The following is a 27,450-nucleotide window of genomic DNA, read 5'->3' as shown; positions in this document are numbered from 1 at the left end:
ATTCAGCATTAGTGATCACAGCTTAGACAAGAGCTAGAGCCACTTTTTCAAGCAGATATTAATGCTTGAAAGATTGGCCATTTGTGAAGCATTACCTAGTGAATATTTTTGGTAGTACATGGCCACTATGTGATGTACACTGTTGGTTTTGTTGATATGTTGTTCTGAGTTCATGGCATTGCACTGCCTTCTCTGCAGCATCACCTCGATATTGGGTATTTAGAATAGTGTAACCATCTCAGACTATCCATTGCATGAGGGCCAAAAAGGAACCCAGCACTTTATAAATCAAGTTCCCCTATAGAAATTACTGTGAGAGCAAGGTTCCTTTGTAATAAAAACCTAGAATAAAAGCCCTAAACTTTCTAGTCTGTCTTACTTCAATTTAAGGACATTCATAATCAAACTTTGCATTTCCTTGATGACTTAACTTCAAGCCTAAAGTCTTATCTGTGCCCAGTGCAAAATACCTGGCATTCACCTCACTCTCTATCCTGGGTTTTGTACTATGAAATGAGGTGAACTGCTTCATAGCCTTCACAATAGAGAGAAATGCAATCACTACAAAAAGATGGGACTATGTTCTTTTGAATAGTCTCCTTATAAATCAGTAACAAAAAGTAGAGATCACAAAACAAAGCCAGCTTATAAGAGCTTCAGTTCCCCAGATGGAAAAGTATCATTCACCCACTGCTGGTTTATTTTCACTTTAAGGAGAGTTCAAAATATAATTAGGCGAGGCACATTTGCGAGGCACATCTTAGAGGGCTCTTGCATTGAATGGCATGAAGGAGTGAGACACTGGATTTTGCGCTGATCTGTCTTTGAAAGCTAATGCAGTGCGGTCTTACCATTTTTGCAGACAGGACAACATTGTTCTGGTTCATAGACTGGGTTGACACACTCAGGAACTGCGCAGTCTGCTACAACACAGTGAACTTCATTGCTGGGCTCACAGCGACACCATTCACATGGAGAGGGCTAGGAACAAATCTAAAATTAGCCCCTTTTCTCCTATAACTTAATGCTTGCACATTCATATGCTGTCAGAAGACAAAACATCAGTGTTTATCTTGGCTTTACTGTATTCACTTCATTTACCATATGTAAGACCATTCTCCCCAGATGGAAGGGAACCTAAACATTCAAGTCAAAGCGGGCAGCTCTAGATTGCAACTAGAGCACCCATGTATGACTTTTCCTGTCTCCTGTCGCTACTTTCCTGGGAAGTGTATAGAAATCTAAAATGTTATCTCCTGGTTTGGTTACTAGATGCACGGATTGCTCTGCCTTCCACTGGTAAGCAGGAATGATACTGGAACATGTGAAATGAGTTTTTGTCATTTGTCATTTTATTTCCTAAGAAAGAGGATGCCTACTGAAAGTCAAGAACATGGTAAGCAGATACCCTAACCCTTGGTATGAACTGTTTTTCAAGACAACCTAGATCCCATATGGCAATTTTTCAATGTGAATTTTAGAAGAGACTGCATTTAAGATGTGAAACTCCAGGTACTGCCTTTTGAAAGATTTAGTGAATATCTTTCATCTTGCCTCTTTGCCTTTATGAATGAACTAAACTCAATCAACTAAAAAGGCCACAACTTGAGTCAAAGACTCAAAAATAGACTTGAGAAGTGATTAATTAAAATGAAAGAGGGAAAAAAAAAACAACGTTTTTCTTCATGGTGCTTACCAAGCAAGAATGAGTTTGGGATTCTCTGTTTTCTTTCTAGAAAACTGTTTATACCACACAAAAATCTAAACCAGTGGCCACTCCATGACTTTCTCATCCTTTTTACATTCTAGCTCTCCTTTCTCAGAAAATAGAGGTTTAGAATTCTGGAATGAAAACTTGGAATTCTCAAAAGTTATACAGTATCCACACTTGTCAAATCAAGCCATTCGTTCTTAGGTTTTCTGTCTTCAACCCTATGTCATACTTCCTCACCAACAAATTGCATTAATTAAAGCCCTCTTCCCTTGTCTCAGTGGCTATTGTCCATATCCTATCAGTTCATTCTTCCTTAAATTCAACAATTTGGGTAATATCAATGCTCCTTGATTCAGGCAGTCTGTGAGAATGAAAATCTTCCAACTAATTATTTTTTAGATTCGTTTCATCTTTGCTTTCTGCTTGAAGAATGATGGTTTAACTTTCAATTAATTTGCTTTACTTTCAAATTAAGCAGAAACAAGAGGATTAACCATTAGACTCTGTGGGAAAAGCATTGCTATTTCTTAATGTGATTAATAATTGTATTGAAGGGCCAAGTTAAGATTTTTTTTTTTCTGCCAAGTGGTGAGTTGTGCTGAAGAATTTCTCTATTCCATAGACCCAATGGCTGGGATTTTCCTGAAAGACCTCTACTGAATAATCTCAGTAAATTAAGGAAAATATTTAATACCATAGTGCAATATTTGAAGGAGGAAACTTTAAGTGAGGAAACAATGTGAGAGATGGAAACTCTTGTTGCTCTATTATTCCTTCTTTTGTAGGCTCTGTGATATATTTCAGATTCCCAAGCAAATTATCAGAAAGTGTCCTCTTTACTTTGGTTAATTGCCAAAAAGTACCACCAGCCTTCTGCAGTGCAGTAAAGAGTTGGAGTATATTTATTGCCAATATGAGAGGAAAAGGGAGTCACTGACAAAACCCCTTCCATCCCCTGCCTTCCGGAGCAGTGTTTGTTCGTCCTTGCTGACTTACATCTTACTGAAGGATGGACTCATTCGTGTAACTGAAGTAAACTGATTCTGGCATGAAAGATCCGCAAGGACCTTAGGGTTTTAACATAAAATGTTTACCTCAAAGTAACTGTAGTCTGTAAGAAAGACTTTTTAAATTGTTAGATTCCTAATACAGACTGCTGAAGAATACCATTTTGATTTCAACAATGTTTTTGCACAGTATTAGCTACCAAGTATTGTGCTAAGCAACTTATCTATACTAACTTAACATATTTCCTGCAACAACCTTGTGAAAGAAGTGTTGATATTCTCCCCATTTTGCAGATGATGAAATAGGCTGGAAAGATCCAACAGCTCGCCCAAGTTCAATAGGCAGTAAGGGGTAGAGACAGGACTGGAATCCAGGTAGACTAAGCATGTACCTCATCACCACTTGGTGGCAAGAGTCACCATTCTCTGTATCCTCATCTGAGTAGTTTATTTTCCAATGCTTTGAATAATTTTCCCATACAGACCAGACACCTTGGAATAACCATTGACAACTGAATAAATTGATTTATAGAGAATAGGCACCTCTTTCCAAGAAAGATAATTTTACCAACAAAGGTATTTAGAGAAAAGAGAGAGAGAGATTTTTCTGTGAGTTAGTAGAAAACCGGATGGTAAAGTTAGGTTGACACAAGGTTTGTGTCCTTGAAGACTTTGGCATTCTCAAGACTTGGAGCCTGAGAAGCACACTATAGGTATCTGAGAGAATATTTGGGAGAAACACTAATAATCAGTGGGCCAACAAAGATCCCTTGGCATTTACCCCACATCCACGGAAGCTGGGTGTGAATGCATTGGAATTCTGAGAAATACTTTGAGTAAGCACTAAGACTACAAAGCTTAGTAACAAAGTATACCTGATTTTTTAAAAGGTAGTTTGAATAATGAGAAACATAAATTAGAAAAATAAAAGTCCACCCTCACCATTGGCAGCTTCTAAATCTGCCCCCAAATTGGCTTTATTCATCTATTTTACTCTTAGTCCATTTCTTCTCATTACAAGTCTCCATTCCCCCACTCTAGCCACTCAAATTTAACCTACTGATCTCACACTAATATCCCTCTCTGTTCTCTCTTGCTTGCTGGGCCTCTTGCCTTTTATAATCTTAGTAGTTCTGATACAATTATTGCTCTCTTGCCCAACTTAACTTCCTGTTTCGTCTGTCCCTTCCCCTGCCTTTCTGAAAAGCCAGCACTCAAAATGCATGAAGTTCCTTAGATTGAATAGTGTAGAACTTTGACATTAAATTCAGACTTTAAGAATCCTTTCCACCTTTCAAGGTGAAGCTCTCTGAAAGGTTTGATGTTTTGAATAAATCTTTACATCGAGCTGGTTACCAATTTCATTTATCAGGCTCATCAATGGGAGAACCTGAAGACTTCCCCATAAAGCCAAAAGTAAAAAAATACAACTATCCTTAGAAGACCTGGAGAAGAGTAGAACAAATACTTGGAACAAATTTATTCTTACCAGCTTTTTTAGAACATATGAGATTTTGATTAAGACAGGGCTTTTCTCAGCTAGAGATTCTGTAAATAAGGTGATTAAAGGACCCCATCCCTAAAATTTTATACAGGAAAAATCTTTTTCTAAGAATCTTCTTGAATATTTTATTTATATGGAAGCTTTGGAAAATAAAGTAACATTGACCACATACACCATTTCATAAATTTTAATTGAAATAAGAATTAGAGGTTAAAGTTTATATGTTAATGTATTTATTAGATGGCCTGAGTGTTATATGTTTATTATAAGCCTGTCACATCTTCAACTTAATGTTTCTGAATATCTAATGTGGAACACTGTTTAAGAAGAGACTGCACTTTATCTGTAATTCCAGTCATCACTGGATCCACACCTTGTACTGCAAATCCTAATGCTGTCTTGTGTTACCTAAGCATTCCTTATAGAGCTATTTATTTATGTATGTTATAATTAATAGATCAAAAGGAACTCTTTTGGAAATATTGGTTTAGGTACCTAGAATCTAAATTTTCCTCTCTCTAATATTAGAATAGAATCACGGCAATATGTATCTGTTTAAAATTAAAAATACAAATTTTCTAACTTCTGAAGATCTTGAAGCTGAAATCCTAAAGTTACAATGATTTTTTGAGAATTCTTGGAGAATTAGAGGGGAGGTACCAGAATCTTGGAAGCAACAGAATGCACCATGATTTTTTAAAATGGGAAATGGTACCTAAAAACTGGTAACTTAAGTTACTAGAATAACTCCAGAAAAATTATCAAATTTGTTTGAGCAGTTAATACTAGTCATCACTGAAGAGTCAATGTAATATTGTTACAACATTTTATTGCAAACTGATTGCAAAGAATTTTCCTTATGTTGGTAGAAAATGCTCATTTATTTTGTATTTTGAATACATTGAGACTTAATTCTCTATCCCTGGGGAAAGCCTGGACTTCTGGTCCATAGAAAAATACCTTAAGGTGTTATGAATTATGTGATGGCTGTTACTGGAATTTCTCAAAAAGTAACTAGGAAGAAATGATCACCATTTATAGGGCTTGTCATAAACATTGAGACGCAAAGTGACAAGTGAACATTTGCGATGTTCAAATACATATTTTACTATTTTAATTTGGTGACATTGAAAATAATAATGTCTCTCAAGCTTAGGAGTTCAAAATTAGGAAAATTAGAAAAAGTAGTTCATTTGGCTGGCGTTGTTGGGTGCTTACAAGCAAGTGACACATAGCCATCAGGCTTGGGTTTGAGTATCAGATGCTTTATCTATTGGCTGTGTCATCTTGGGAAAATTACTTAACCTCCCTGTACCTTATTTATATTTTTGTGTGTGCTGTATGGCAGGGGTCATATTTCATTCTTTTTCCATGTGTGTATCCCATTATTGCAGCATCATTTGTTGAATTTTTGTTTTTTTTTTTCTTTCATTTGTTTGCTTTGTTTTTGGGAAGTGCATGGACTGGGAATCGAACTGGGTCTCCTGTGGCAGGTGAGAATTCTACAGCTGAACTACCCTTGTATCCTCTTGGGCCAGATTTATTTTTATCTGTAAAATGAGACTAACAAGAGGTTCAACCTCAGAGAATTATTATGAAACACATAATAAATATGTAATGTGTTCATATGTAATGTATGTTATGTAATGTAATGTATATATTACTATTATTCTTAGATACATGCATACTTAGCCAGCAATGGCTTTCTGAAAAAAATTTCAAAAAACATAAAACCTGAAGCACAAGTTTATGTTTATTTTGAAACAACATTTAGGATATTTCTCTTGCTCAAAGTGGAATCTGATTGCAGAAAGGGCTGCAATAAAATTTTATAGGACTTGGTTTGGTGGAGAGATTTTTAATCTAATAGAATTAATCATGTCAGAAAGACACTGAAGAGAAATTATTATTAGAATTCTTTAGATAAAGAGTAGTTGTGAATGGTTAAACTGGCCATTTTAAATCACTCAAGAAAAGAAGAAAAGCACTGAAACCATTTACTTTTCCTGAAGTCTCATCATATAGTTGTCAACTCAAATGCCACCTCTCCAGGGAGATTTCTGTCTTTGTAGGTAATACTGCCCCCTCCATCATTTCGTGCCTTCACTTTGCCCATCCACAGTCTCATTGAGTACCAATTGTATTTATTTGTTGATTTTATTTGCTCTTATCTGCCTTCCCCAAAGATTATAAGCTCCTTATAATATATTATCCATGGCTTTATTCTCAGCACTCCAAAGACATCGTAGCACATAATAGATTCTCAATAAATGTGTTAACTAACTGACAAAATATTTTATTAATCACATATGAAGAATTTGCGTCTTCTTCATTAAGACCTACCTCTGGTCATCTGGTCACCAGGAATGGAAAAGATTCTGACTTAATAAAACACCTGCTTTTTGTTTAACTATTATGAAGGTCACTTTTGTGGAAAAGGTTTTTGAGTATGAGTTATGAAATAACATTCTGGGTTTCAACATGATGGCAATGTACAAAGATTCACTCTCTAGAGGTAGTTTGAAATGCGTAATGCTTTGTTGTGCTGATCAGAAGGTAAGTCAATCTTCAAACACTCCATTGGCTACTATCTATCAGTAGGTGATTTCCGCCTTTTATTGAACTAGAAAATAGCATGCTAACTAAAATGAAGTCAAGAATACATACAGAGGAATTGCTAAAGGATTTGAGAAAAAACATTTAATAGTGTGTGTGGAGTTTAAGATAGTTGCATATTAAGCATAGTGAGCCTTAGTACATTTTAAAATATTTATCAGGAAAAAGACCAGATATTAAACATGTCCATTTCCTAAATATTGGGTTAGAGTGCAAGGCCCAGTAAAAAATAAAACATATCCTAAATATTCTGAGAAATAAAATTTGATTCTTAGAAGGCCCTCTGTGAATACTGTTGAAGGCTGAAAGAATGGATGCATAAATAAATGGCTTATATTCTAAGTACTAAGTTTTAACATACTGTGTCAATGGTTGTCCTTCTTCCTGAGTGCTATTAGACTTCTGATACCATGTAATGCTACATTTCTTTGATACTGGGCAAAAATTATCAGAGAATATAGCAGTTTGCTTTTTTAAAGAAATTCACATTGAACAGCTATTTAAAATCTGATTTTCTCTCCAAAGGAAAAGATACTGCTTTAAAAAGCACCCTTCTTTTAGAGCTAATTTATGGCATAAATTTCATCACTTTATGGAACAAATCTCATTACTTTCAAACTGTGTGAGGAATTTGGAAGACTCCATTTCAAAGTTGCTGATGCCTGTCAGGAATCTCACTGTTCACTTCATTAAAATATACATTAAATTACAAAGTGCAAGAGTATTTAGCTTCCACTGCCACTCCCATTGCAATAATTTGCATGCAGCAAATGCCACCTAATGATCAACAGATCCAGTGGGTTTTAACCAAAATTCATAATCATATGATAGAAAGCACAATGAGTTGATTAAAATGCTCCTCAGTGTTCTGCTTCTAATGTAATTGTGGTGACCTCTTCACTGATCTGCTCTATTGATTGGAGCATATTTGCAACACTGAGGTTGTAAGCCTTATCAGGTTATGGGCATAAGCTGGAACTTTTAAAAGAATTTTAATACTGCTGAAACAAATAAAATATCTGATGTGTAGATTTACTTTAGCTGCTTCAGTTGATAAGCAAATGCATGAAGTGGTATAATTTGAGTAACAAAGTAAATAGCAGTGGTTTTGGCTCTTTCTCAAGGAGTTTGTATTTTGGAAATACATTACAGTATATTACTTGCAGGGTGTCTACCAAAAACACTTTTTTTTGTTGAAAACACAAGTGTCTTAGCCAAGCGATTGCAAAGACAGCACTTAGCTCTCTACATGTAGAAATAGTGAGGTGATAAACTGACTCAAAATTAACACATACAAATTTTAAGTGATTTTATTTATTCAACATAATTATTGAATTATATTATATGTAAGATTGTGTATAAGGTATACTGAGATGAACTATGTGTCTGTCCTGTGCGCAATAAATAGCAATCTAGAAGAGAAGTTATGAAATTTATAAAACTGTGTTTTCATTTTTCAAATGAATGACTTTGTCTAAGAATACTTGATGAGAGCATTATAATGGAGGACAGAATTATTAGAGTTCACCTTTCTATTTTTAATTGCATTTATTGTGAACATCAGTATAATACAAAAAAGATTGGGGAACAGTTGATGAAACCTCCAATCCTGAAATTATTAATTATTAATGGATAATTATTATTAATTATGCTTGGTATCATTACCAAGCATAAAAATAGTTTACCCAATTTTTAAAACGATCATTATAATTGTAACACAATAGTGACAATTATTATATTGTTGGCTTATTTGTTTTCCTGAAAAGATTTTTAAAAATATATTTTGGCATATGTTATAAGAATAGGCAAACAATTATACAATTATACATTGCCTATTTTGATAAGCTGATGATATTTAGAACTATTTTTTTTCCTGAATGTTTTCAAGGAGTTTCATGATAATGAAATGAATTTTTTTCTGAAATATGAAGAAAATAAAATATAGTTAAAGAAAATGTAAGCAAAAATTCATTTCTTTAGTTGCAATCACAGATGTAAATGTAGATATTTAGGTAGGCAGACTATACTTATTGAGGAAATATCAGTGTTCATTTAAGATAAAAAAGGATGTGTTAGCTGTCTCTAAGATCTTTGAAGGAGAACAAAAAGATGTAGGCAAGGCCAGAGGATTCAAAATAAAGTTTTTGATAAAGTGTCACAGTCACACTTGTGAAATAGCCTAGAAAAGCAGTAACCTTTCATCTTTCACTGCCAAGCTGTATTGACAGTTGGCTTTGATATAAGAAAGGTCTCTGACAATGGAATTGAGTATTTTGAGCAGATCCCATATATCTCCATGCAGAAGAGACTCAATTTATCACACATTTACACAATAGTGAAAAGCGAGCAACTGAATAGCTTTAAAACTTTCCTGTTAACACAGTGAAGAATAGTTTGTTTATGTCCATCAAAGACCTAGTCATCTACTACAGCGTTACCATGAGGTCATGTGCAGGTGCCGGTGAGGACATCACCATTAGAATTCTTCAACCAGAAAGAATCCCGTAAGAGACGAGCAGTCCTATTGTACAGGAAATGTTGAAAGGAAGTGATAACAGAAAGGACAGAAAGCTATAGCTCAGCCTGCTAGCATTGCATGGATAATGCTGAATTCAGGGCTTTTCAGGCCCTAGTTGCTGTGAGTTACAATTCTGGGACAACCAAACCCATTTGTAATGGAGTGCCAATCAGATTATCACTTAACTCTTTGCCACTGTCACAGTATTTCTCAGGGCACAAATCTTCTAAAGGTTGAAATCTTTTCTTCATCTTCCATTTGTCAGTAATATCACACTTTGAAATGTTTTGAGGGATTGACAAATTGTCAATTAAAGAAAATCAAGTGCTTTGCAACTGTTAGTATTAAAATTCATTGTATTTCCAACTTGAAGTCCAAAGAGAAAGTTCCTACTGAATTTTATAGTTCACTATTTGATACTTAGTTCATGGCTTAATTCATTCCACAAAAATACACCAAGGTGGTTTATAAGCAATAAATATAAAAATATATTTTAATAAGTAAAATATTGGCCAAGTAATTTTGTTGAATTTTTTTTTTATTATAGTGTGCATTTTTGTGTAAGGGACAGTGGAAGCTGTCCCACTTTTTACAAAATTATGGTTAATTTTGTAACCATATTGAAAATTGTTAGTGCTATTGCTCAGTGAAATATAACATTGTGAAATAAGCAGGTTTAAAGTTTAAGAAGTGACATCAAAACACTGTTATTTTACCTTGGACAGATAACTTAAACAAATGGTTTACTTTGAGCCATGGCTTTCTCATTTGTAAGATGAGATTAATAATCATATAATATTATTAATGCTGTTTATCACTAGATTGTTATGAAATAAAAGGAAATGTAATACATGAAGGAATTTGCAAACTATATCGCATTAGTTAAATGGCTATTATTGACATCATAGCTTTCAACTTGAGCAATGGTTTATTTTTTATTTCTCTCTGTCCATTATCAATGGCTGTTTATTTCTCAAAGGAGTAGATTGATCATAAAATATTTTAATTAAATTATGGCAGAAATCATTTCCATTATGAATTATTTGAAATATTGAAATTGCAGTTTGAAAGCAATCTGAGTGCATCTCTAAAATGTAGCAATGCTTTTATTTAAATTGCGTTTAGAATGAGAATGACATTGGTTGAGGTTTTTGATAGGTAATTAAATTCTTATTTACAGAGATGAAACTTCAAATTTTAATCACATTCTTGCCAAAAAGAGAATTTTAACAGGGTAACTTTCACTCACACTTTCTGGAATCTTGATTTAAGTAACTTCTAGCTTCAACTGGAACATCTTACAGTCTCATTAACAAAAGGAAAATTCTGTATGATTGTCCCTTTTCTCTCTAATGACGCTTTCTAAATTTCAGCAGTCAAAGGTTTGCTATTTTAGCAGGATTTTATTTACAATGTTGGAGAAAATTAAAGTTAGACTGAACATTTTAATTTCTTCCCTCTTACTTGGGAAAGGGCAATAAAATGAACATGCAGAGAAAATAAGTGGCGTTTCAGAAAGCTGTGGCTGTTCACTCATATAAAGAAAAATGACTTAATTTAACAAACCTTGGAAGTTTTTAATCTGATCATTGTAGGAGGATTTGCATTTTCAAGACTGCAAAAGTCATTATCAAGGTCTGTATTTTCCTTCTTCCTTTCTTCCTTCCTTCCTTTCTTTATTATGTAAAATTTATATTTCTTTGATATAGAAATTAAAAAAAAAGAAATCCTTAAATTTGCAAAACCATTCCTGCTCAATCTTTACTGCATTCAGATGGTAGGTTTATTTGTTTTGTTTTGTTCTGTTTTTTAATGGATAAGGATGCACCTTAAGTGCATTCTTCTTTATGACAATGGGAATTATTTTTTTAAATGCAACAAATTGAGTCCTGTAAAATGTGGGGAAAAGGGAATTTTCCTCATGTGAGCAATGTACTGGATTTCTGTAAGAAAATGCACTGAACTTGAATGATTTCAGACTTTTAATTGACCACCTATTCAAGGTAAAGGAAACGTTCACACTTCCGACGCAGAATAAGCCTTCTCCATGCACCACGTTTCTTCCATAACGTCCATGGTGAAGTCACGGAAGCGGACGAGGTGCAATAGAGCGCTGCAGTTGGAGTCAGAGCCCTCGGAGTGCCAGGCTGGATGACCTCCTTTGTGTGACAAGGGCAAGCCCACATTTTTCTTGGAATCTCAGTTTTCCTGTTATGACAGGACTAAACATACTTTAGAGTTTAAATAATTCAATGGGATAATGTTTGTACAAAATATTTCATGTAATTGCCAACCCTATTGCTTGTTTTTTTCCTCAGGCACATATCTGAGGAAAGCCCTTCAGTGGTTCTGTGTTCTTTGCAGTGACCATGCTCCCTAGCCTGGCGGTCATGCTGTGGGCTGGCGCCTGGCTTTCTCCTCACTCTGATATCTCACGCTTGGTCTCCTCTATGGCCTCTGCTCTGGCCTCTTAGGTTGATGCTGAGCAAACAAATGCTTTGCATTTACCTTTCCCAGCTTCCCAATGTTGTTTAAAATGTTTTCAAGGCATTGACATCCTTGCTCTGAGGATGTTTTCCTTCAGTCCTTCAGACTGAATTTCTCCTTTCCTTGTCTAAGGTCCTAGAACATCATTACAAGCCACATTCCATCAGTGATTCCTCTCTCACTAGGAGCACCTTGAGGTCCAGATTTAGGACATTTATTTTGGGCTCCCAAAGAACAAATTTCTACACATGTAGGAGGTATTTAAGGCATGGTTTTTTAATGGAATCAAATTATGAACTGTGTAAACTGATTTTAAAAGATGTAATTATAGATTGAATACATAATCAAGCAGACTGTGTACATATTTTTGCTTATTAATATAACACTAAATGCATTTATTATATTACATTAAATTAAAAATAACCACTTGACTTGTCACACCATCAAAGCAGAGCATGAGATATCAAAAAATGGAAAAATTACAGTATCTGCTTATCTGTTTCATCTGAAAATTCTCAGTAAGTGGAATATGAAAAAGTTATACATCAATGCAGAGAGCAAAGCTTTAGTCTTAGAGACAAGTGTGCAAAGAGATATGACTTAGCATGACTGTTATTCATAATAACAGTATGCATAACACATTTAAATAGACAAATCTAGATGCCCTTTTAAATTTACATTTTAAATTTACATATGTGAAAGATTCTGAGACCACCCACAGGTCTTCCATCTACCAGTACACAAAGAATTTGTAACCCTCAAGATTGCAGGTTAGAAAGAGTTGGTAACATCACAATTTGAGAAAATGAGAAAAGGAAGAAGAACTTGATACTGAATCAGGAGTTGGAAAACATTTTCTACAGTAGGCCAAAGAGTAAATATTTCAGACTTTGTGGGTCATATGGTCTCTACCATGACAAATAAACTCTTTTTCAAGATTTGCAGCCTTGAAGCAGCTATAGATAATATATATGTTCATATATATATGTGTATATATATATATTCATATGTATATGAATGGGTGTGGCTGCTCTCCAATAATACTTCATTTACAAAGACAAGTGGTAAGCGGGGTTTGGTTTGTGGACGATAGTTACTGACCTGTCTTAGAGTATGGGTTATTTTGTCAATCTGTGCAAAAGACCCTGCTCGGCCCTGCTACTTGGCCAAACTTTGCACTGGAGACTTGCCCAAACTTTAGTGTGCATTTTTTGTAATGCTAGGCCATGTCCGTAAGTGGACCCAGAGACAGCCTGAGCTCTTACCTAAGATAAGGTAATACTGTTTCAACCACAGAATATATTATTCTCAGGAAGACCGCACAGTTGTCTGGACCCCTTCCATAAGCCCATTGGCGGAACCCAAAAGGCGATCTTTGACCGCCTTGGCAATTTTTCCTTCCTTTTTTCCCTCCCCCAGACCCTCTCAGTAATTTCTAGAGCCCCATTTCCCTTATCTCTTGTGCCTTTTAGAAAACTTTAGCTATCTCAGTGCTAGTTGGAGTTGAGAATGGCTGCTGTAGGCTTGTCTTCTCCAATGCCAGTGGAGTAGTTTGAATAAAGTCTGTCTTGTCACTTTAACTACTGCCCAGTGCTTTTCTTTGACAATATGTAAATGTTATGATTATTCTTAACAATTAAGTTGTGTTAAACAAAGCAAATTAATAAATTACCATAAATCACATTAAGTGCAATTTCAGGAACTTTTAAAAGAACCAAACAATAAAAGATAAACTGAAACAAACAATTCTATCTTTAACTTCAATTAGAACCAAATAAAAGAATTATGATATCTTGAATGGTTAGCAAAATATTTTATATTGTTTCACAACATTCTTGAATACTTTAAGATGTTAGATGTTCTGTGAAAAAACAGTTGTCACATAAATCTGTGAAATTGTAGATTAAATACAGTTTAATATAATAGCAGTAAAAATGTCAGGTAGCCTTCATGGATCACTTTTTGTGTGCTAGGTAGTTTCTATTATTATTTTTATTTTAAAATGTGGACAATGAGACATAAAGAGGTAAAGTGATGTGTGTCTATGTCATTTGGGTGGTAAGTGGGAAAGCCACCTTAAATCCAGTTCTGATTACCCTGTTGAGCTCTAAGCTGCTCAATCATAAATACTGACTCTTAAACAAACCTTTTAAATATTTTCAGAGCTCTCAGTATACAAATATGCATCCCAAATTTCCAAAAGAGATTTAAAATGCATCAAATTTTAAACTTATTGGATAATAAAAAAATTGGAATCCTTACTGACAATCTCATAGATTATTAGTGTTCCCTAGAAAACAGTCTGAAAAAAGGCTACATTATGGCAGAGATTCCCATTTGAGTGATCTGGGAAGTTAAAAAGCAACATAAATTTAAATACTTTTCAATCAAAATTAAAGAAGGCAAGGCCAAGGAATCTGAAGTTTTGCAACATTCCTTAGGTGATGCTGACCATCAACAAAATTAGGAGTATTTCTTTGTTCCAATGCCTGATACTGGAGATTTTTACACACCCAACTTTTTGTATATCTCATCTCTGCCTTATACTGATAGGTTGGATTTCACTGAGTGAAATCAAGAACACAGGTTCTTAGTTCCTAAAATCACCAAAATATATGGGCAAGCACAGCTAAAACACTTCCATACTTCCTAGTATAAAATAGTCCCAGTTGATGTAAATAGTATTTAATGAAATGTGATCTAATTTTGGCCTATATTGTTTGGTTTCTGTTATGGTTTGGTTCCTGTGTTGTCTAGTAAAGCAAGCACTGGCCTAACTGTTACAGCAAGGACATTTTGTGACTGGTTAATTAAACAGAAGGGTGGCTTAGCAAATCTTCAACACAACAATTGCATCCATGGCTGATTCTATCTGCAGTTGGCTCAGGGCAATGTCTCCCACAATGAGTGATGCTTAATCTAATCAGCTGAAGGCTTTAAAGGAGATCTCAGAAAAGAAACTCTCTCTCTCTGCTTCAGCCAGCCACTCTTACCTAGGGATTCACTGAAGACTTTATCAGAGTCATCAGCTAGCCTAGGGATTCACTGAAGACTTTATCAGAGTCATCAGCTTGTGGCCTGCCTTATGGAATTTGCCGACAGTTGTGCAAATAAAATATCTCATATGCAGATATCTCTCGTTGGTTCTGTTTCCCTATGGAATCCTGACTAACACAGCTTTGTACTGGGAGTGGTTCTTGAGAAACAGAATCTTAAGAATGGGTTTTTGCAGTTGGTTTTTTACTTGGATTAGACTCAAAGGCACTAATGACTCTATTTCCAAAAATCAAAATGCTGTTGCAGTCCATAGCATGAGTTGGCAATAGACATATGCAAAATAACACCATTTGTTTCTGGTAATTGTACACTTATATGAGGCAGGGCTTTGGGTGACAGTGTTTTTGACACCTTAACAGACTTTTGTAGAGTTAAGAGGTATAATGATGTTGACTGTTTGTCTTAGATACACTGGATACAGTTATAAGAGAAAGGAATAAGCTAAAGACTTCAAATTTGCAACTTAAATGCCATACGAAAGATGTAAATGTTTCTCTAGGTGCCGTGAAAGAAATCTTTTATCCTGTGGTCACAGATTCAGATTTGAGATCTCTGAAAACCAGACCCAGAGCCTCATCGTGTGAGTAGCAGATTTATAATATAAACTAAAATCCCAAGCTTGCAAGGTGTCTCTGTTAAAGTAAGGGCAGTGATTGGAAAATGGGATCCTGGTAAGGGGTGGGGACATACGGGCTGATAATGATGGCAGTGGGGATATGACAATCCTGGATTCTGCTGAGTCTTTGCTAGATAGACCTCTAATGGCCTGCCCTGAGGAAACAGCCACCCCCCCCCCCACCTCCAGCCTGCCATGAGGAAACAACTACCAGACCTCCAGCCTGCCTTGACTCCAGTCAGGAGCCTGCCATCCAATCTCCACCTGAAGAGATTAACCATTCAATGCCTGCTAAACCTATACCCTCCTCCTCTAGGGAAACAGCCCTCACTCTTCTGTCTATAGAGGTTAATCCTGTTTCACCAGATGAAACTGCAACAGAATGTCCTGAAGTAATTGGTTTGAAAGACACTTCTAATTATTTTCATGACTCACTCTCATCATCCCTCCTTTCTTCAAGACCTATAACTAAAGTCCCAATGAGCCCTGAAAGGTGAGGTGCAAAGTTAGACCCCTGAAGAAGTATGCTGTACTCCAAAAAATTGCATGTATTTTCTAATTTATACAGACAGAAATCAGCAGAGTATGTATGGGAATGGATATTAAGGGTGTGAGATAATTGTGGAAGGAATATAAAGTTGGATCATGCTGAAGTTATTGATATGAGCCTTCTAAGCAGAGATTTTGCATTCAGTGTTTTAACTCAAGGGTTAGGAAAGGTTAACAGTTTGTTTGGGTGTTTGGCTGAAACATGGATCAAATGATAGCTGATATTATCTGAGGTTGAAATGCCAGAACTTCCCTGGTATAATGTAGAGGAGGGAATCCAAAGGTTTTAGAGGGATTAGAATGTTGGAGTGGATTTATCATGGAAGGCCTGTTCACACATCCCAGGAATGTCCAGAGGACACATCTTTTACTAGAACTGTAAATAATAAATTTGTGAGTCTGGCTCCATCATCCATAAAGAATTCTCTAGTTGACCTTTTCTGTAGGTCAGATATTATTGTGGAAACTGCTGTCACTTAGCTGGAATGCTTGAACAAAATGGGGATGATTGGATCCTGAGTTGGCAGTGCTTAATCACCAAAAGCAAGTTGGGCTTGACACCATAATAGACAGCAGATTCAAAGCAGTAGTCAAAATTGGACTTGCAGAAAATTCTGGCATTGGCTAGTAGATTGTAGGGTACATAGAAGTAAAATAGATGGGCAGTCTACTAAAAGTTCTTGACTTATCTGTATAAGCAGAAGAGTTCTAGGTCTAGTGAACAAAAATCTAACTTAAAGCATGAAAACAGAGAATCAAGACCCCTTAATCTATTCCCGGCCTTCAGGCAGTTCACATACCCAGAGCCTTGGGGAAAGACGCTGTCACACTGCTAAAAATTTGTACCATTAATCTTCCTCTCAGCCTTCCCCAAGGAGACTTACAACCCTTTATCATGGTAACTGTGCATTGGGGAACAGGAAATGGTCAGATATTTTGGGAATTATTAGACACTGGCTCAGAAATGACATTAATTCCAGGAGATCCAAAACATCACTCTGGTCCACCAGTTGGAAAAGGGCTTATTATTCAGGTGATCTGTGGAATTTTAGCTCAGGTCTGTCTCACAATAGATCCGGTGGGTCCCCTGCCCCATTCTGTGATTACTTCCTCAGTTCTGGAATGCATAATTTGAGTAGACATACTCAGAGAATGGCAGAATTCCCACACTGACTCATGGAGTGAAACCTAGTATGGTAGGAAAGGCCAACTGGAATCCACTAGAACTTTCCCTACCTTGCAGCTGCTATTCCAGATGTGGTATCATTGTTTGATCAAATCAACACATGCCCTGCTACCTGGTATTCAGCTACTGATCTGACAAATGTTTTCTTCTCAACAGCTGCTAGTTAGAATCACCAAAAACAGTTTGCTTACAGCTGGTAAGGCAAGCAGTATACCTTCACTGTCCTACTTAAGTAGTACATTAACTCTCCAGCACAATGTCATAATCTTGTCTGCAAGGAACTTGATCATGTCTTCCTCCCACAAGATATCACACTGGTCCATTATACTGATGATATCTTGTTGATTGGACCTAGTGAGCAAGAAATAGAAACTACTCTAGATTTATTGGTAAGGCATTTGCATGTCAGAGGATGGGAGAAAAATGCAACAAAAAGACAGGGGCTTTCTACCTCAGTAAAATTTCTAGTTGTCCAGTGATGTAGGACATGTCAAGATATCCCTTCTAAGGTGAAGGATAAGCAGTTGCATCTGCTCCCACCCCTACCCATGACCAAAAAAGAGACACAATGCCTAGTTGACCTCTTTGATCAATGTAATTGATCAGATTCAATGGTGCTGGAAGTGTCAGTGGTAAATAGAGATGCTGTCTGAAGCCTTTGGCAGGTTGCTATAAGAGAATCACAATACAGGCCTTTAGGATTTTGGAGTAAAGCCTTCCCATCCTCTACAGGTAATTAATCTCCTTTGGAGAAACAGCTTTTGGCCTGTTACTGCACCTTACTGAATGCTTAACCATGAGCCACCAAGTTTCCATGAGACCTGAGTTGCCTATCATGAGCTGGGTGTTATCTGACCTACCAAAAGTTGGGCATGCACAGCAATACTCCATCAAAAAATGGAAATGGTATATATGAGATAGAGCTTGAGTGGGTCCTGAAGTCACAAGTAAATTACAAGAGGTAGGCTGAATTCCCATGACCCCACCTCCTACAACATCACCTTCTCTTTCAAAGCCCAGATCTATGGCATTTGGGGGAATTCCTTACAATCAGTTGACCTAGAAAGAGAATACTCGGGCCCGGTTTACAGATGGTACTGCCCAATTTGCAGGTGCTAGCCAAAGTGGACAAGTGCAGTACTACAGCCCCTTTCTGGGATGTCCCTGAAGGACAGTGGTGGGGGGAAGTCCTCGCAGTGGACAGAACTTCAAGCAGTGCACCTGGGTTTCATTTTGCTTGGAAGGAGAACTGGCCAAATGTGCATTTGTATATTGACTTGTGGGCTGTTACTAATGGTTTGGTTGGATGGTCAGGAACTTGGAAGGAGAATGATTAGAAAATTGGTGACAAAGTGGTCTCAGGAAGAGGTATGTGGATAGATCTTTCTGTGTAGGCAAAAACCATGAAGCTATCTGTGCCTCACGTGAATGCTTACCAGAGGGTGACTTCAGCAGAGGAAGTTTTAATAATGAGGTGGATGACCTATTCTGTGGATAACAGTCATCGCCTTTCCCCAGCCACTCCTGTCATTGCTCAATGGGCTTATGAATAAAGTGATCATGCTAGTAGGGATGGAGGTTCTGCACGGGCTGAGCAACATGAACTTCCACTCAACCAAGGTTGACCTGGCTATAGCCTCTGCTGAGTGACCAATCTGCCAGTAGCAGAGATCCACACTCAGCACCTAATATGGCACCATTCCCTGAGATGATCAGCCTGCTACCTGGTGGCAAGTTGATTACATTGGACCACTTCCAATATGAAAGGGGCAGTGATTTGTTCTAGTCGGAATAGACACATACTCCAAATATGGGTTTGCCTTCCCTGCATGCAATGCTTCCACCAAAACAGCCATTCATGGACTTATAAAATGCCTTATCCACCTCTATAGTATCCCACACAGTATTGCTTCTGATCAAGGAAACCACTTAACAGCAAATGAAGTGCCAAAATTGATACACGCTAATGGAATTCTCTGGCCTTATCATGTTCCCTATCATCCAGTGGCAGCTGGGTTGACAGAACAGTGGAATGGCCTTTTGAAGACTCAATTATGGTGCCAGCTAGGTGGCAATGTTCTCATAGGGCTGGGTCAGTGTTCTCTAGAAGACTGTATGCTCTGAATCAGTGTCCACTCTATAGTGCTGTTTCTCCCATAGCCAAGATTCATGGATTCAAGAATCAAGGGTGGAAATGGGAGTGGCACCACTCACTATCACCCCTAGTGATCCACTAGAAAAATTTTTCTTCTTGTCCCTGAAACCTTAAGCTCTGCTGGCCTACAGTTCTTAGTTTCAAATGGAGGAGGAGACACAATAGTTAGTCCATTGAACTGGAAGTTATGAGTGCCACCTGGCCACTTTGGGCTTCTCGTGCCCCTGAATCAACAGGCAAGAAAGGGAGTTAAGAAAGGGACAGTGGAGGTTAAGAAGACTTTTCTTGGAATACAGGAGATCCTCTAGGGCATCTTTTAGTACTACAATGCCCAGTGATTAAAGTCAATGGAAAACTGCAACAACCCAATACAGGTAGGACTACCAATAGCCCAGAAATTTCAGGAATGAAGGTCTGGGTCATCCCACAAGGCAAAGAACCACAGTCAACTGATGTACTTGTTGTAGGTAAAGGAAACAAAGAATGAGTACTAGAAGAACGTAGTGGTAAACATGAACTATGACTGCATGGCCGATTACAGAAAAGAGAACTGTGATGGTATGAATATTTCCTCCTTGTGTTGTCATGAGTATGTTTGTATTTGTAGGTAAAGGAAATATCTAATTCCCTTATCATATGACAGAAGTTGTATTGTTCATGTCATATTATTTAAGTTATAGAATAGCAAGCTTAAGAGTGAATGTTACCCAAGGACTTGCACCCTATTCTGGAGAGATTTAGTGCATTTCTGGTTGTATGCAGGACAGTTGAGTATTGTAAGGTGAAACATATGTCTGGTATTGTGTTCTATTTAGAGATTAAGTACGATTTAAGGTGATGTGATGTGTATATCTGCCAAGTAGGCAAGGATGGACTGTTATGGTTGGGTTTATGTGTCCACTTGCCAGGTGATGGTGTCCAGTTCTCTGGTTAAGCAAGCACTGGCCTGTAACTGCAAGGACATTTTGTGGCTGGTTAATAAAACAGAAGGCTAGTTTTTAAAATCATCAACACATTAATTGCATCCGTGGCTGATTATATCTGCAGACGGTTTAGGGGAGTGTCCCCTGCAATTAGTGATGTTTAATCTAATCAGCCAAAGGCTTTAAAAGAAAAATCAGAAGAGAAAATCTCTGTTTCTCTGCTTCAGCCAGCCAGCCTATTCTCGGGGTTTCAATGAAGACTTTCATTCGAATTATTAGTTTACAGCTACCCTACAGAACTGGACTTGTTCTCAGTTGCGTGAGACACTTTTATAAAATCTCATATTTACAGGTATCTCCTGTATTCTGTTTCCCTAGAGAATCCTGAATAATACTATTTCCTTATAGTAATTTTCACTTTTAGACAAAGGACCCCATTTTTATCAGAGTCTTTTCAAACTTAGGCTTCTTTAGTAAATTGTACTCACTCTGTATCAAAAACTGATTTAGATGTGCTGATACTTTACTGGTTTTGTCTACTTGTATCTCTGGGCTGTCATCTTCACAGGTTCTGATATAAATGATACAATTTCTATAGACAATTGACTGAATATTTGCATCCAAGATAGTTATTGGAAAGAAAGGTACAAATATGAGATGGCATCTTTCTTTTAAGCCTGAGATAAAATGTACAAAAACAGCAAGGAAAATCATATATTAGTACTGCCTTTGCAAATAATCAGCTATGCCATTGTTGTGTTACCATTAAGTTTCAATTGGCCTTTATTTTATCATCTAAATTATTAGACAAAATAATTTCAAAGTTCTTTTCCAGATCTAAATTTCTATGGGCAGACATTAAAAGTAAGAAGGATATATATATCCAACATAATGCTTACGTTTTATTTAAAAACTAAGGCATTTATATAAACTCAGATATCAGATATCCAATCCCATGTCAAGAAGTAATAATGGTAGTGAAAGGCCAATGTTTTGAAAAATTGATTACAAAATCCTAACCAAGTAATGTTTAATTAAAAGAAACACTTTTGAGCAATTAGTTTGTTTACAAACTTATATGTAATACTATTTTTTCAAATTCCTACACTATTTATTCTTCATAAAAAGATATGTAATGGTATCATTATATCCATTCAATAGATAGAAAGATTCAAAGTATATGAAATTTTGCCCATAGCTGTATGACATATAATGGAGTAAATTAAGAGTTGTGTTCAGTATCTTTTTATATATTTTAAACGACTTTCTATAACCGTAAAATAATGTCATCTTAAAACCTTTTCAGGAGGTGAATGATTTTCCTTGTCACTTTAGTACCTTATTCATCCTTTTCTCAGGGTTATTAAATCCTTCCAAAGATGGTGTTATTGTGATGTGTGATATGGCAGGTTAGAGGCAAGGAAATCAAGAATGGACAAGTGTTAGACTGAAATTACTGATGCTAGTCAGTAGTGATAATAAAATTCCAAAGTACAGATGTTAAAATAAGCTAGTCCCCAATTAATAATAGCTACTGAATGAGGAAGATCACCTGGATAAGTAAACTCATTGATCCAATCTCCTTTTGGTTATTTGTTTCAAGCCCTTCTTTGAACAAATACAAAAATAAACTGATATTTCTTTCATGTGTTGTCCTTAATAAGACTCACTGAATTACATAAATCAAGTTGTCAGAAAACAAAACAAAAATATGGTCAGAAGGAACAATAAGGATTAGAAATAAAGGACTTTTTTTTTTTTTTTTACATAGACAGGCACCGGGAATTGAACCCGGGTCTCCAGCATGGCAGGTGAGAACTCTGCCTGCTGAGCCACCATGGCCTGCCCTTGAAGAGATTTTTTTAAAAGAACGCTTCCACTCTCTTCAATTAAACATACAATCAAATCAATGCATGCATAGGGCAATTTTAATCTAGAATATATAGATGATTGAGTAATCTATAAAAATCACATAAAATATGTAGCTCTAGATTGTGAAATAAGATATAGAGAACAGGAACAAGAGATTGTGATTAATACCACATCATTGGCCAATTACATATTTTGATGAGTACAAAGGCAGAATTAAAAATAGGCAAATTTCTAACACATCCAAAGCCTTATACAACGGGGTGAAAATTTGAAAGGGAGAATACTGAGTCTATCTCTTTAAGTTTCATCGTCTCATCCTGTTGGTGAGTCAATAAGGAATGAGGCAGCAATGTCCATAAAACTGCTGATAGCTGACCTCAAGTTTGAGATAGTCACTCACAGTGACAAGCTCTGCAAATCTCAGACATGGCTACAAATCAAACACCGATATTCTCATGTGTGCAAGGCACAGAAACCCAGTCACAAATCTCTCTAGTAATACTTATCACACAGTTATCACCATTAACAGCAGCATCTTCCAATATGAAGGACAGCAATAAATATTAGTGGGTGAGTATGAAAAATTACTCATACATACAACTAACCGAAGGGCTGGCTGGCCATCAATTCTCTTAAAATTTAAAGCAAGAGATGAATTCTAGCTGAAAATTGGCTACTTCACCCCTACAGTGGTTAACATGGGAGCCATTTATTCTTAACAATTCTATTTCCTCATTTAAAACAGTATCAAATGATTCTAAATTATCAATGGAGCGTTTGAAAAACCAAATTATTTTTTAAAGTCCTATCTATTGTCTTGATTTTGAGCTGTTTTGTAACTTTTGTAAAAAGTGCAAATAAGCATGAGAAAGGATGCAATGAACTTCCTAAATTGGTTTTAATAAAATCGACTTCTAATCTGCGAAATTGGTCAGTTATTATACACACTAAGTACAGGTGCCCTAGTTATTTACAAAGATGGAAATCCCCTATTAAGAATATCTATTTAGAGCCCATTCTTTCTGCATACTAAGGTTTCACATCAGCAGTAGTGATTACTCAAACTCTGTTATTTCGTAGCAACTTGAAAGGAGAAGCCACTTCTAAACTCACTCAAAGTCCATTTTAATGTTAAGGCCACAAAATATGCCTTGCAGAGCCAACAATGGAATTTGGCTTCTCAGCCTCTTAACCTCTCAACAAAACCCCAAATATCTTTGTTGCATGAGATAACGATGTTTTCCTAGACTTTGTTTTGATAGTTTTCACAATGCCTTTTGTTGACCTCATTAACCATTTTTTTTTGGAAAACTTGTAACTTTGAAAGCTCTTGGATAAAAAAAATTCTTTGAAAAACCACTCAGATCTTTAAATCCACCCTTGCCATTAAACTAAATATAACCTTTACACCTCTGGAAAGATGTGTTCTATACTTTTGCCATGTTAAACATTTTAGTCCCTATGCCTTTCATAGAAATTGGCGGATGGGCAGATGGGTGGGTGGGGGCAATAAACTATATTTCTGTAAAGTGCTAAATATTAGTTCCCTTAACTGAAATTTCTCTATAGCCACCATTTTATTCCTGTTCTTTTATATATGTGGTCCTTATGGCCCCTAAAAATGTTGCCTTCCATTTTTCCTCCATATTAAAAACGTTTGATGTCAATTTCCCAAATGTAAATTAAAAAATACTTTCTAGTTGAACATTTTTACAAATGTGACAATATTGGCCATTAACGATAAGGGTGCAAATTAATGAGAGAATAGGAAAAACTATCTTCATGTGAATATGCTTATTAAAGAATAAGTCAGTTTTAAACCTAAGTTGGCATCAATAGATTTTTATGCATGTGATTATTTGGCAAAATACTACAAGTGTCTAATTTCCTGTCCTCATTGTTTCTTTCCTCCAAGTTTAAATATTAAATACTAATTCAGGGCAAAAGCTAGGCAGCTTCCCAGAGAGTTAAAATGCATTTTTGTTTTATTTAAAAGCAACAACATACACACTATGTGAGGCATGAGAAAATATTCACACCAAGTCTTTCAAATATAAAAGTCAGAAACCTAATGAACTGTCTTTAGCTACTAGTGGGGAAAGCACAAAGTCAGTACCTGCAGAGAAGGGCAGATCTCAGGCAAATACAAATCCTTTATTAGGGACAATAGATATTGACTGTAGAAAATCACCTTAAAATAAAATGGACTATGCAAAAGCTGAAAAAAAAGAAAAAAAAAAGGTCTCTTTCAGTTGCATATAGTATAACCTTCAATGCATGACCTAAAACTAAATCAGGAGAAACCTTAAAAGCATGAATGTCCAACACGGCTCATTCTAACAAAGTCAAAGTTACAAAAATTCTGAGCAAAATGAGAATTTTTTTTCTCCAGTTGGGCAGCATGAAACAGTGAGCACAGAGTCAAAATTGATAGAGCCTCTATTTTCAATCAACTTTTTTTGTAGGAAATGCTATTGTAATTTATTATTTATACTCCTCATTAAAAAAAAAAAGTATGTTCCAGTGTCATTTTGCCTTGGTACACATAAAAGAAAGATGAGAGAACCTATTATACAGTGACCTTTATCTTAATACAATATTACCACAACACTAGGGAATTTAGAGTTTTCAAAAAGAGTAAAGAGAAATCCATTTTAAAGCTTGCATCAGTAAATGTTAAAAAAAAAATAAAACACCTTTAGGTGAGATTTATATTTAAAAAAAACTATTCTTCCCATCAGATGACACGTGTGTATCAGTCTACATGTAAATTTGGTGATCAGACAAGATTGAAGTGGGACATAAGTTTTGCAGCTGTATGGCATTCGATAGCACACTGAACACACTGAGTGGTTACTGCAATGCTGAGATTGGGACTCAGTTCCAAGACCATTCTCAGTTAGGAAGAGGAAGGGACAATAGGAAGAGAATTGAAACAGGACGGAAAGAGAGGCTCCATCAGCAAGCTCTGTTGTCTTCAGCTGCCCAGAGGGCACTTTCTGTCAGAACCTTGAATCCTTCTTTAATGAAATTTAAATGAAGAGATCAACACAAAAAAGAGAAACCAAGGCATTTTAAAAGAAGTCTAATTAACTTCACTATTTTATAGATTCAATTATAATGTGGCCCACTATGCCATTTGCCAAAAACGTATTGAATGCCTGTGAGGTGGCTCACATGGTTCTCTGGGAGCTGGACATACTGGAGGCAAAAGAAAACATCAGCCCTGATCTCAAAGGTTTCACTGTCTGGTGGGAGAAGCAGGTGATTTCACATTACATGCATTAATTCAGAGTGACAAAGGTAGCAGAAGTGGTGTTAAGAGCTTGAATTCTATCCCCAGGCTACCTGAGTTTTAGCCCTAGTTCTTCCCCTTTTCTAGTTGCGTGACCCTGTGCAAGTTATGTACATTTGGGTGTCTCAGTGCTCTCTTCTGTTTAAGAGCACTAATACAAATATAATTCTGATAGTATTATTATGAAGATGGAATGCATTATATTATATATAAAGTTTTTAAAAATTTCTGAGATTACTACTCTTTTTGGTATCATGCTGTGTGCAAACATGCTAGGGAAGCACATAAGAGAGGAGCAAGACTAAGTCTAGGATACTGCAGTAGCATAGTCAGAGAGGTCTTTCCAGTTGAGATGAAATCTAAATGGGGTCTTGAAGTAGTCTAGTAGGATTTTATACAGGTGAGTGACAGTGATAAAATGTTCCATGCAGTGGAACAACCTGCACAAACACACAGGGAAGAGAAGTCACTGAGAATTTAAGGTACTAGGAGAGGTCAAATGCAAATCCAGACAATTCTAGGGAAGGTGGATTTTATTCTAAAGACAATATCATAACGTATTTTTGTCTCTATGCATGTCGGTCATCTCGTTCTTTGTATTATGCCTCCTTGCCCTACCTTACCTCCCACTTTGCCATTAGTTTCTCTTCATTTCTATTCAAGTCTGTGCTTGGCTACCAGGAAATCTTTTTTTAAAAAATCACATTTACTTAAGTCGTGTACAACCCCCTATATTTTATTCCTTGCTATTCTTCAGACTGAAACTAAATATTTCAGTCCAGTATTCAAGTCTTTGCCATCTACCATCCAATAATACATCTCCATTTACCTCCCCCTTACTACAATAGCCTTTTAGTTAGCATCAGCTTCCTGTTATTCCCACCTCCTTCTTCTCTTTGCAGATTTTATTCATCCCAATCTCTGATTTTGCTCAAGTGGTTTCCTCTTTGAAATTTTTACCTCCCCAGATCAACTTTAAATACATCTTTAAGAACAGGCAACTTTGAATACACTGAAGGAAGAAGGGAGTCTTGCTTGACCAAGCTTCACACCCTGTTGATAAGCTTCTGACTTCCTAATCCTTTGGAATTCATTTTGAAACTTCATAACCATATACTTAATGTTAGGCCTTTTTTCTTCCTCCTGTACATTGATTATTCCTTCCTTGTGAGTGGAGACTTTGCCACTTAGATATTTTACTTTCTAATATAAGTACATTTACTCTCTTGTTTACTAAAGAGCCCAATAAATGTTTGTTGAATATGTTACATGCAAAGAATATCTCATAATACAACCTTCTTAATGACTGGCCAAGATTATTATATGAAAATATAATATATATTTTATATTATTCAAAAGCTAATTTTCTGTCTCTTGGAAGCTACATTGGGGGAAAACCAAGGTGGCAGTTTATGGCTAACATTTATTTAGGGATATGTTCATAAGATAATTAGAACTTTTTAAAGGTATTGGGATTCTTTCAATTGAATGACTTTTTTTTTTTGACCCATGGGCAGGCTCTGGGAATCAAACCAGGGTCCCTGGCACAGCAAGACAGAATTCTGCCACTGAGCCGCCAGTGCACAGCCCTCAATTGAATGACTTTTAAAGTTGAGCTTTCATTATAAGATGTGGGTAAAAACACAGAGAAATTTAGAATTTGAAGTAACTCCCAGGAAAACAATTTTGAGGGAATGCAACAGCCATTTAGTCAACACGTTTTTTGTAGCAGTCATCACAAAGCTAGTATCTTTTCATAAGTCATGTCATTCAATCTTTTCAACATTTCCTCACAGAGAGGTATTATTATTATGACCATTATATAGCCAATAGCACTGAGGCTCAAAAAGTTAAAGAATTCCTTGAGAAAGCCACATAACTAAGTGATGGATTCAGATTTGAATCCAGGTCAACTGACTCTAGAGCCAAATTACTTAAAGAGATTGTATAG

General features: G+C 36.2%; 1 protein-coding gene across 1 annotated transcript in view; it reads right to left on the bottom strand.

Moving 5' to 3' along the window:
* VWC2L (von Willebrand factor C domain containing 2 like) overlaps nt 1-27,450 on the bottom strand; it is a 149,398-nt gene that overhangs the window by 119,511 nt on the left and 2,437 nt on the right. The window contains exon 2 of the mRNA XM_077152020.1: nt 852-981. Within this exon, the coding sequence (XP_077008135.1) occupies nt 852-981 (130 nt within the window). The remainder of the gene's footprint in view (nt 1-851; nt 982-27,450) is intronic.

Source organism: Tamandua tetradactyla, chromosome 3, assembly GCF_023851605.1.
Source record: "Tamandua tetradactyla isolate mTamTet1 chromosome 3, mTamTet1.pri, whole genome shotgun sequence".
Classification (NCBI taxonomy): Eukaryota; Metazoa; Chordata; class Mammalia; order Pilosa; family Myrmecophagidae; genus Tamandua; species Tamandua tetradactyla.
Note: the sequence above shows the minus strand (reverse complement) of the source record. Positions and strands in the feature narration are given on the sequence as shown.